Source organism: Microtus ochrogaster, chromosome 18 (assembly GCF_000317375.1).
Source record: "Microtus ochrogaster isolate Prairie Vole_2 chromosome 18, MicOch1.0, whole genome shotgun sequence".
NCBI lineage: Eukaryota > Metazoa > Chordata > Mammalia > Rodentia > Cricetidae > Microtus > Microtus ochrogaster.
In genome coordinates, this window is record NC_022020.1 from 37429184 (window position 1) to 37441738 (window position 12555).

At 44.1% G+C, this 12555-nt stretch overlaps 1 protein-coding gene across 2 annotated transcripts in view; it reads left to right on the plus strand.

The window, feature by feature from the left end:
* Positions 1–11949, plus strand: part of Tnfaip8 (TNF alpha induced protein 8) — a 119020-nt gene extending 107071 nt beyond the window's left edge. For both annotated transcript variants that reach the window (XM_005356089.3, XM_005356088.3), the window contains exon 2: positions 9018–11949. In XM_005356089.3, coding sequence (XP_005356146.1) covers positions 9018–9583 — 566 coding nt within the window. In that variant the 3' untranslated portion in view covers positions 9584–11949. The remainder of the gene's footprint in view (positions 1–9017) is intronic.
* The last annotated feature ends 606 nt before the right edge of the window (positions 11950–12555 follow it).

Here is a 12555-nt window from a genome sequence, read left to right on the forward strand (position 1 = left end):
TTCTTCCTCTTTCTCTTCCTCTTCCTCCGTCTCCTCTGTCTCTTCTTCCTCCTCCTCCTTTTTCAAGACAGGGTTTCTCCATGTAGCCCTGGATGTCCTGGTACTCACTCTGTCAACCTGGCTGGCCTCAAACTCACAGTGATCTGCTTACCTCTGCCTCCTGAGTGCTGGGACTAAAGGTATGCACTACCACAGACTGGCTGAAACTTTATTTCTAAATCTCATGCATCCATGAGACTTTCAGAGAAGAGCTTAGCATTGGACAGGTATGCATTCAAATTCATCTCTCCCACCCACTGACTGTGTGGCTTTTTGACAGTAGCTCAATTTCGGTGAGACCCCATTGGAGAAAACTAATTTTCCCTTTCCCAGCAGGTTTCCGTTGCAGCAGCTTCTTGGTCAGTGACTTTGTGTCCACTTACCCTTGTTAACCCTGGGATTTTGTCTGGTTTGGACCTGTGCAGTCGTGTGCATGCTGTCAGGCTCTGTGGGTTCACATGCGTATCAGTCCTGCTGTGTCCGGGAGACACTGTTTCCCTGGAGTCATCGCCAGCTCTGGCTCTTACAGTCTGTCTGCATCCTCTTCTGCATCCATCCCTGAGCCTTGAAGGGAGGGGGTTGATAAAGGTAGCAACCAGGATGGGCCTTGTGGCCAGGAATAGTTGACCACTGTTAAAGGAACTCCATGGTTTTTTAAGTGTTTTGACCTTTTTGTTTTTGTCTTTTTTTTTTTAAAGAAAGAAGGATAGCATGAAATTAGGTAGATAGGGAGGTGAGAAGGATCAGGAATAAGCTGGGGTAATGAAAACAATAAGATTAAAATATATAAGAAATTATCTCATTTTTTTCTGCACCTCAGAGACCTAACCTGAACATCTTGGCAGAGTCTTCCTTCTAAGCTTGGTATGAAACTTCAGTGAGATAATGCAAGTTCCCAGATAGTATAGTAAGGATTCTTTAAAACATTGGCTGCCTGGTTAGTATTCTAGCATGGAGGTGAAGGGACTCATGAGCCCCTGCCCTTTGCTGAAGAACTGTGGCGTGTATAGCTTCTGTGGAAAGAAGAGTCAGGATGTGGCTTCTGGTTGTCAGCCATGCACCCGTGGATGGCCCCACACTGAGGTACAAGGACAGCAAAAACTGGAGTAAGGCATTATAACAAAAAAGAGGCCATGAATTTGGGTGCTAAGGGGAAGAATTGTGGGGCAAATATGATTAAAATACATTGTCTGAAATTCTTAAAGAACTAACCAAGTTATTTTTTCATGGTGACTACTGTTATTATTGTCTATTGTTTGTATCTTTACTGTGATTATTACCTTGAATAATTTAATGGGTACTCATGGCTATATATGTCTTGCCCTGACTTTGGGCAGCCATAAAAATATATTTGTTTCTTTAACTTTTGTCTTAACATTTATGAAACTCACATTCTTTGAGATCCAACAATACTGCTTCATCTAAATATTTCTGGAGGCAATAGGGATGTCTTGTCATAGTTTATTCCACTAAGGAGGCAATAAAGAGGTGGAATGATCTTTAGAGAACACTGGGAAGAGGCAGAGGTAAGTCTAATAATAGGGCATGAAAAGACTGAAGCAGATGGCTTTGTCTTTTGTGTGTGTGTGTGTGTGTGTGTGTGTGTGTGTGCGTGCATAATCGTGTGCGTATGGCTGCATGTGTGTGTGCATAATTGTGTGCAAGTGGCTGCATGTGTGTGCATAATCGTGTGCATATGGCTGCATGTGTGTGCATAATCATGTGCAAGCAGCTGCATGTGTGTGCATAATTGTGTGCATATGGCTGCATGTGTGTGCATAATCATGTCCAAATGGCTGCAGATGCGTGTGTAGCTGGACATGCACATATGTGTACCTGTGTGGAGTCCAGAGGTCATCCTGAGGTGTCATTGTCAGGGATGCTGTCCACCTCATTTGCGACAGGATCTGCCATTAGTCTAGAGCTTGCCAAGCACACTCTTCTGACTGGGCAGGAAGCCCTGGACCCATTTGCCTCCTTTTCTCTGGTGCTAGGATTGCAGGGGCATGCCACCACACCTGGCTTTTTTACGTGGGTTCTGGGAATCCAACACAGGTCTTCTAGCTTTACCCATTGACCTGTCTCCCTGGCTTTAGATGTTCAAAATCACCACAAAATACGGCATAGGAGCAAAGGACACGCAGTTAACCTCAAAATCATGTTGAACAGGTTCAATGTCACTGAAACAGCCTGTGGTCATACAGGGAAAACCTTCTTCATGTCATCTTCAGGGCTTATTTTTGTCTTGTCCACACATTATCAGCTGTAAGAGATGAAGGGTGCTTGTGCTTGAATTGGGTCCTCTGTTTAAGCAGTCTCTACTTGTGAGGTTTGTAGTCACACCGGGGAGGGTGGCTGAAACCAGAGTTCATGTGAAGGCCCCTCAGGAGCATAGCACACCGATGGCTGCTTTAATATCTGTGACTTACTAAATCTCACTCTGTCCACAGCATCAGGAAACCTCTTCCCCCACACCAGCAACTCGATGAATTCCAAAGACACTAACCTGCACCCAGCCCGACTCTCTCCCCCTTGGGCCTTTGTTTTGCTGCACTGGCTTCCTGTGCCCCGTGTCTGAGTCTCCGTGAGGCTGTGGAAGGCTAGGCCTGGGGTGGTGATGCCTCAGTGTGGCTTTTACTGCTTTGTTTCGTTTCCTTCTCGAGGTGCCTCTGTCACACAGCTTTGCATACCACGCGTGTTGCGACCGTGTCTCTTCTTGTCCCCGTGGGGTGGGCGTTCTTGCTGTTCTCGGAGGACCAGTTTCCTCAGACAAAAGACCCTCCTACTACCTCCCTACAGTTGAATCTGTTGCTAAGGGAAATTGAAATCCTTCAGGAATTGAAATTCTCCTTTCAAAAGATTTGCATGTGTTTCAGTGGGATCACAGGGAAGAAAACCCAAGTTGGTATTAGGTACACTACAGGGGGCCTCTGTTTCCACTTGACCGCCTGGTACCTTGCATTTCTCAGTTTCATAGTGCTGACAGAAGGAGCTGACTGATCTTGACCCAATGCAAGTCATCACTAGAGTACTGAGATATATATGAAGCTAATGCACTGTGTTCCCCTTGCAGTCTTCAGAGGTGTCTCTGTGGTAGGCACTGTGGCAGGTCCATGCAGTCCCGTTTATTGACTTGTAGAACAACTCCGAGAGGTTGAATCAATAAATGGTCTCAGCGTACAGATGAGGAAACCTGGTCCCAGCAATAGCCCGAGCAGTGCCACTCCTTGGTTGCAGAGTGTTTGGGCTGATTAGTCAAACTGCTTTTCCAGGGTGCTGGGAAGAAATGCCACCGGCAGGGACCACTCGTACCCCAACGATTCTACTGCAGCCTTCCAACTTTAAATATTTTTGCTAAAATTCCAATATGTGTTGGGAGGTATAATTTTAAGATAATTTCATGACTCTCTAATGAATACAAATTGGATGTTTTGAAGATCTGTCTTACCTGAGTTAATGAGGCAACAAGGCAACCTGTAAACACTGTACCCAAAGTTCAATCCAAAGTTACGCAGACAAGAAATACCAAGACTCACTGTAATACACTGGGAAAATTTTATTCACCCTCCGGCCCCATAAGCAGGAGCCTTGTCCCTGTCTGTGATGGTGTATGTTGCTGGTTCTCAGTCACTTGAGAACATGAGAATGTACGCGTGCCACTGTGCAATTGAAGGTCAAGCTAAGGATCCAAGGTACATCAGTTCTCCCAAGATACCAATCTCTGGGATGGCCGCTGCCTTCTTAGGATATAAATACAGTTCATGCTAAGGTGTCTGGCACTTGTCTTCTCTCCAGCTATGCTGCTACTTCTGATCTTTTCAGGGCCCGCTGTCCTTACATTTCATAAAGATAACACAGCTCCTACTGGCCACAGCCTTCCCACTTCAGCCCCTGCCCGACTTGTGCCTTCGGTTCCTTCCTCCTCCGCTCCTCCCTCCCCTCCTCCGGCCCTTCCTCCCTTCCCCTGTGCTCCCCTCCCCTGCTTTCCCTGTAATTTCATTTCTTCTCTGTACTATTGATTTCCTACTTCGGAGTTTTCAGTACGGAGACTGGTGTCAGGATACATAAGCAATCATTCTCACCTGGACCACTGCCAGATCCCAGGGTAAGGAGGTCACCTCTTAGCTCACTCATTTCCTGAAGAAGCTGGGCTTGGTTCTGACCGCTTTCTGATCCCCAAAGCTGCCCCCTTTTCTCCGCCTAAGTTCATTTACATTTAGAATTATTCAAATATAAGGGAGCTAAGGTTTGGATTGTTTAAAGAACGTTGACGCCTTCTGCACAATGGCCAGACGTGCTCTTCAAATGGTGTTCTTTTCCGTGCTTCCTCGTTCTGGATCCACTGGATTGAATTTAGCTAGGTAAAACATCTGGAATGACATGTGTATCTGTAGTCAGCATTCAAAAATACCAAGTGTAGTACACTTGTTGAGTGAGAAACATTGTGTCTGCTGATAAATATGTAACGTGACTTGCGTCCTTCATTGTGCCGTATCGGCAATCGTGGGGCATTTCTGTCAGCCTTCAGAAAATTTCAGTCATTGATATTATCAAAAGGCTTTTCATCTTCGTTTTCCTCGGAGCACACATGGGTCAGAATATTTTTACCATCAATATTTATCTCCAACTTTATGGTTGTTGATGGTAAAAGCAGGATTCCCTAAATATTAGTTTGTTTTACAGAAAACATTGCTGAAGTGGACTGTTGGTTGAGTCCTAGAGGGAGGGGGAGGTGAGCAGATGTAAAGTTAGACGTATTCTTTTCTGTAAAACAGTCTTTCCCCCCCAAACTAGGAATGGAATAGGACCTCACACAGACTTTTTTTTTCTTCCTGCCAACAGTTTCTATGTCTCTTCCCAAGGCAAATGAATTCATCTTCATTGGTAAACCGTTGATCAATATTCTCAACACCGTCTCCTTGGAGAACATCTGTGTGCATCTCAGTTGCTTCCAGGAACATGTGTTGGTTCATCTCTCTGTCCCCTGTTTAAACACAGACCAAGCCAGAAGCAGAGTTGGGCCAGGATAGCTACTCTTCCACTGCGGTTCAAGTCAGAAATATTACACCCTGCTTCTACTCACAATATCTGTATCGTTGTCATCTGATGTATTCCCTTAGTATACATAAGTCTTTGCTCTCGAAAAAAACCTAATTGCTGGTGGTGAGAAATCACTTTGTGAAGTATGCTTACCCTGGGGGTGGGGTGACAGCCCGCATATTTAGTGAGTTACCACAAGTGCTGATTTCTCTAAGTTGTAAAATAAGCAAACAGAAACATTCAAGTATGTATTTTAAACTCATATATTTTTTAGGCCAAAACATTTTCCTAGAGAAGTATTTAAGCAAGATAAAGAGATGGGAGAAACTGGTGCTTGCCCAAGCCCAGGGCATGGCACAGAGAAGTAGACAGATGGAGTCTGCTTTTGGAGAGCTCAGGGCCCAAAGGGAGAGCTGTGAATAATTCGGTAAAAAAAAAAAAATGGTTTTTAGGAACTAGAAAGTGTGATGGTTAGCAAAAAACTTAAATAGAACCTCATTTTTGCCTGGTAGTGGTGGTGCACTTTAATCCCAGCACTCAGGGGGCAGAGGCAGGCAGATCTCTGTGAGTTCAAGGCCAGCCTGGTCCACAGGAGCTAGTTCCAGGAGAGGCCCCAAAGCTACAGCAAAAAAACCTATCGTGGAAAAATAAAAAAGCACCTCATTTTATATGTACATTTTCAAAGTACCCTGATTGTAGTGTGAAAAGACATTGGAAAGGAGTTGAACTAGATGATATCTGTAGAGATGGAGGGAATTGAATAAACTTTAGAAACTAATAAATAAATGGTAAAAAATGGAAAAATCTTGGTACCAGACTAAGGAAAGGGAGGACGAGATGGTGGATGGTTCCCAGGTCTCTGGCCAGGAGAGATGCTATTAATTGAGCTGGTAAATACTGGATGGAGGGGGGGCAAGGATTCAGTTGGGGACATGGTACATCTGTGATGTCTGCAAACTCTCAGAAGAAAACAGCCTTAAATGTTTTTGCTAAACGAGTCTGGAAAAGAAGTCAAGGCTGAATCAGGACTGTGGGAGTCACTGGCACATGGCTGCTCTCTGCAGCCATGGCGATGATATCACATAGGGGTGAGACTAGACAGGAGTCCAGGATTAGCTCTGGGATGCAGTGGACCTTTAAGAGACCTGGGCCAGCATGTGGAACTGACAGTGATCCCCAGCAGCTGAGGCCAGCAGCAGTTAATGTCCAAGAAAGCAAACAGTCACACTTGATGATCCCAGACAGACCACATATCCCTGGCAAGTGGCTGTCAGCCACAACCTTGCTTGGCTCAAAAGAGGCCGTTTCTAAGGCTGAAAAATCAAACCACTGGATGGAAGTCTTCCTAGTGGAGAGGAAGAAGAGAGCACTGGGTTGACATAAAGATTAAAATGCAAGTGTCATGAGGAAGTCCTGGGAGGAAAAGAAAAGCCCCAGAGATCAACTTCCACGTCTGGGCTCTGCCTCGCTTACAGTAAAGGGGGAGGCCCTTGCTTAGTCTGCAGGAGATTGACTTCTCCCCCCCCACCGCCCCCCGCTGGCTTGCAGGAAGCTAAAATGCTGTGGCATAGAGTTCGTACTTCTCTGGTATGTTTGAAATGAAATGTTGAGATTTAATGAGGAAAGTAGCTTGATGCAAAATGCCCTGAGAAATTAGCACCTAGGAGTCTGAACCTCCTTCCCTCCCTCCCTCTCCACTCTAGTTTCAGTATTTCCCAACGGAAAGTATGTTGATCTGGGTACTGAGATTGTAGGTTCTAGATAGGGTGTTTGTAGGCTATGCCAGTCTCTAAAAGATTCAAAGCAGAAGAGCGAGCCTTCATCTAAAATAGGTTGCTGAAATCTGAGTTATGTGTTATGTATCTGAAAGTGATTGTGTGTCTCTTCCTGTAAAAACCAGATTGATTTTTTTTTTTAAGGTCTGTATCTGGAGATATAACATAAAAGAAGGCCCTTGGCCGTAATGTGGCGGTATTATCTGCTGGGGTACCAACTCTTTGTGTAGCATTTCATCAGTGTGAATTAACGCTCTTGGAAATCATTCAAGCGACGGGAATAAGAATGGATTACTATTATACTAAAAATGGTTGAAAAGCTTGGACCCCGAAGTCGGCCTTTTCTCGCAGCTTTTCACTTTCCTTTCCTCCCTCTCCAAACGTATTTCAGTTCTTCCTCTGCGCTCTCACTTCACTTTCTGTAACGTCATATGACGGCTGGGAGGGCGCCATTTCTGGTTGCACCAGGACACCCTTTCAGGAGATGCACAACTTTGTGTGTTCCTGGGTGAGCTCTACACAGTAGGAGCCGTTCTGGAATAACCTGCATGAGACAATATACTTGCCGTGAATCCAGATTTCAGATGTAGTGTCGACTCTCTGTGTCCCCGCCTTACATCTAGCTTGAAACCTACACACCGAGGCAGTTACTGCTCGTATATGCCCTTCCAGCCTGGGTTTGCTACTTCTGCTGTTTTGCTTCCTAATGATGCGAACTTTTATCCAAACTAGAAATCATTTTACATCACCAGTGCCCTGAGGTGTGCATCTAAACTAAATGGTTGTATTTCAACTGCTCTGAGTGCATTTTGTGGCAAGTGCAGAGAGGAGAGAGATCCCTGAACCCTATGGCGGGGTGGATACCCGGAGAACCACAGTTCTGAGCCCTCAGCCAGTAGAGGGAGAAAAGGCAGAATCGTAGACAAGCTTTCCGATTGCATCCAGCACATGGAAGGGGCAATCATAGTAGAATAAAGCTAATGTTGGTTTGTAGAGCATTTTCTCTATGGGCCCTAAGCTAGCAGCATTCTGTTTCATATATTATTAATCTGTGATTTGGGCAACTCTTCTCGAGCATTAAACATCTGCCAAATGAAGTCACAGTCACTCCAAATGTCAGCTCCCGGGATCTGCTTTTCCAGAGTATGCTTTGCATGTAACGTGTTTCATCGGCTCATGAAATAAGTTTATTTCCTCAAAACGTAAAAGAAGCAGTGGATCTGGAATAGCAGCTGACAGTGAGCTCTCTCTGGAGCAAAACCTTCCAAAAGCTGACATCAGGGAGTGAAATTCAAAGTGGGTGGGATGGCTGAGAGAGCGATGACCAATGTCTTAGGCACTTAAGCTTTCTGTAAGTGGTTTATGAGAGGATTCTCCCTTGGGTTTGCTGGAGTAAATGTGACATCTTGCTCAGTATCATGGCCTTGCTGTTTAAGCTGCTTTCATTCAAAAGAGTTTGTCAGTCCCTCTCTCCCTCCGTCTCTCCCTCCTTCTCTCCCCCCGCCCCCGGCAGTGTTTCTCTATGTAACCAAGTGGCTTTCCTGGAACTCACTCCGTAGAAAAGGCTAGCCTTGAACTCACATAGATCCACCTACTTCTGCCTCCCAAGGGCTGGGGTTAAAGGTGTGTGCCACCACCGCCCTGGCTCAAATGAGTTTCTTTAAGATGCCTAGGTTTGCAGATGCCTAGCAAATAGGTATAGAGTTGACTTAAAATTTTTAATGGTTTTATACAATTAAGCTGGATAAAATGGTTTACCACTTCACGAGACAGATTTAATTTTTAGATCTATTTTTACTTATATGACTATGCATATGTATATGTGTGTTAGTGTGTGCTACATGTGTGCTGGTGCCTAGAAGATATTTTCAAGGATGTTATAAATATTAACTGCTAAAGAAATTACTGACTACATAGCAGAAGGCATAAAGGATTTTAATTACACATCAACCCATTAATTCCACAAATGAGAACCCAATGCGCAGAAATGTACAAAACATTGAATCTTTTTTTTTCTGAACATAAACTTATATCAGTAAATGGGAGTCAGACTGTAAATAGTGAAGGAATGGGGGAAAGTGCTCCCTAATTCTTGGAGATTTGTGTTGTTTTGTTTTACTTGCTATTTATTAATCTTCCATTCTTTTTCATTTTGTTTTACAGTGGCCACAGATGTCTTCAATTCCAAAAACCTGGCCGTCCAGGCCCAAAAGAAGATCCTGGGTAAAATGGTATCCAAATCCATCGCCACCACCCTGATCGATGACACCAGCAGCGAGGTGCTGGATGAGCTCTACCGGGTGACCAAGGAGTACACCCAAAACAAGAAGGAGGCTGAGAGGGTCATCAAGAACCTCATCAAGACAGTCATCAAGCTGGCCGTGCTCCACAGGAACAATCAGTTCAATCAAGACGAGCTGGCGCTGATGGAGAAGTTCAAGAAGAAGGTCCACCAGCTCGCCATGACGGTGGTCAGCTTCCACCAGGTGGAGTACACCTTCGACCGCAACGTGCTGTCCAGGCTGCTGAACGAGTGCCGGGAGCTGCTGCATGACATCATCCAGCGCCACCTCACCGCCAAGTCTCACGGACGGGTTAATCACGTCTTTGATCACTTTTCAGATTGTGATTTTTTGGCTGCCTTGTATAATCCCTTTGGGAAATTTAAACCTCACTTACAGAAACTTTGCGACGGCATCAACAAAATGTTGGATGAAGAGAACATCTGAGCTCGTGAAATAAGTGATTTTGGTGAAGACAGAGCACTGCTGACTCATGAAGGGAAGACAGAGAATCTTTTAAAGATCACATGTATTTTAGAAAGGCCTGGCCTGATGCAACCATTGGACATTAATGGCAGTACTTTTGTGTGGCTTGTTGTAGTTGAAAAAAAAAAAAAGCATATTGCCAAAAATTCTGGCTGAAAACGTCTTAATGAATGTCAGGATGTGGGGAAAATAGATAGTTGGGAAAGACAGATGCGTGTGGCTCCAGTCTCTGGGACTTTTTGTGTTTTAGGGAAATTGTATTGGTGGCACATTGGATGTTTCTAACGTGTACAAAGTTGTGTATCTTGGTTCACTTTTATCCTTTACTGTCTGTGTGGCTCTTTTAAAATGCCAAGGGCCTCTGTTGTCACTGATCCTCTTGAAGCAAACCTGCTTCCTAGTCTGCTCGATTCTTTTTGTTCTAGATAGAAATTGACATTCAGGAATTAAATCTGAGGCTATCGAATTGAACCCTCAGGAAAGCAGGAAAGTGAGTATCCGAAACCACAACTGTGGAAATAAGAAATATGCCCATGATAAGAGTGTGCTTCTGAGACAGAGTTGTACTCTTTTGGATCCTTGGAGATACTTAGATTCTCAAACCTTGGCTTAAAATGCGTGGGGCCTAACTTTGATGTCATCTTGAACATGTGCTGACACACATTAACGTCCATTTCACACATAGGAGAAAAGAACTTTTAGATCGGCTTTGATACTGATGAAACAATAAAATGTAAGTAGTATGAAGAAAAGAAAAACAATCTGGAGTTTAAGGATGAACTCATTAGACTAATTTAGGGGAGTGGGGGGTGAAAGAATAGACAGGGCGTTGCTAAGTAATGTAAGAAAGATGGAGCATTTCAGTGTTTAACAGGGCTTGATGAATAAAGGATGTCATTTTTTATTTAACTACTTAGGGTTTAGATTGTGTTCTTTGCTGCTTTGATGAGTGGACCGATGACCGTGCCTGTCTCCAGCAAGTGGTGTGCTCTTTCTGTATAATTTTAGGTGCATGGATGATAAAGTAGACCTTTGCTTATTTTGTAAAAAGAACTAGAAGCCTACTGGCCAATTCTATCATCTAGGAAACAACAGACCCAACCCCCAGCACTAAATATTGCCACTGCCACTGAGTCTGTTCTTGAGAACATTGACAGTGAAATAAAAATTCACCAGAAAAAAAAATCCCACAAGGAAAAATTCCAGAAAATCTGCTTTGACCCATCAGAGACTAGAAGGAAGTGGTCAGGTTTCTCTGAGGCTCAGTTTTGTTCGGGTACGGCAAACAGCAAAGGCAAAAAGTATGTATACCTGAGTGACATTAAATCCTGATTTGAGCTGGAAATACAATTCTTACCTCCTGGAGCCTTGTAGAGACTGCTAGATGTTGCAACACTAGCATAGTGGCTGCATTACTGACTAATGGACTTTGTAAATGCTATATGGTTCATACTCTGAGCTCAGCAAGCCTTCCTTGGCCAGCTCTTCTCCTACCCAAGAGAGGCTAAGCGTGTGATTGGACAGCAGGATCTGATTTGCCATATTCTCTTCTCTACCAGATCTTGCCCAGCAGAAGTATGGCTAGTGATGTGGACAGCTTCTTAAATTTCTAGCTCAGGACATGACCAACAACATACAGAAGACCTCGGAAGAAATGTAGAGATGTCTGCACATAGTTGGGTCATACTGATGGCCTGTAGAGTAGCAACACAATGTGCGTGTGGACGATGGTAGCATCCCTTAGTTTTATATGCCAATGTCTTAGTTAGGGTTACTATTGCTGCGATGAAACACCATGAGGAGGAAAGGATTTATTTGGCTCACACTTTGGTACAATGTGATTGAAATAAGTCAGAGCAAGAACATGAGCAGGAGCTGACGGAGGGGTGCTGCTTACTGGCTTTGCTCTCCATAGCTTGCTCAGCCTGCTTTCTTTTAGAGCTCAGGACTACCAGTCCAGGGCTAGCACCACTGAAAATAGGCTGAACTGTCCCTACAGGCTTCCTTACAGCCTGATCTTATGGAGACATTGTCTCAGTCGAGGCTCCCTTCTCTTAAATAACGCTAGCTTGTGTCACACTGATATAAAACTAGCCAGCACACCTAGGAAGGCCCAAAGAAATACCTGTGGAGAACTGGTTCAGGAACACCCTACAGATATCCAACACTGCAGATGCCGAAGTCCCTTATAGAAAATCACATAGTGTTTGCATCTATCCTGCCTATATACCTTCCTGTATTTACACGCCTCAAGATTACTCACAGCACATGAACAGTGTAGCTGCTCATTTGGAAACAAAACAACAACAACAAAATGTTTTGTTTATGGAATAATCACAAGAAAAAAAGTGTGTGTGTGTGTGTGTGTGTGTGTGTGTGTGTGTTCAGTACCAACATTTTCTTTAATATTTACTTGTGTTGGGGGAGAGCATGCCTGTGGAGGCAAGGGCACAACCTGCAGGAGCTGGTACTCGCCTTCCACCTTGGGGGTTTGGGGGTGGAACTCGTGTATCAAGCACCTGTAGCAGGTAGGTGCCTTCACTCACTGAGCTTGTTACTGGCCCCTACAAACATTTTTTAATAAAATGTTTTTCAATCTACAAATGCCAAATTCACAGACATAGAAAGAAGATCAGCTGAATGCTGAAGCAGGGAATCTTTGCTGCCTTTTTTTTTTTTTTTTTTTAGAATTGTCTGAAAACCATTGCCTTGTTAGTCTTTTGCCTGGAAAGTACGTATTTCCATGTCGATTAAAATGTCATGATTAGCAAGTTATTTTCTGATGCATGCAGATTCTCTTTTGGTCCGTGTAGCAGGCTAATTTCTGATGTGATCTGTTCCTTCCCCTTTTGCATGCCTTTTGGCAAGAAAGGCTGGAACGAGGAAAAAAATTGAACAAGCTTAGGGTAGATAGATAACTCTGAGCTAAGTTT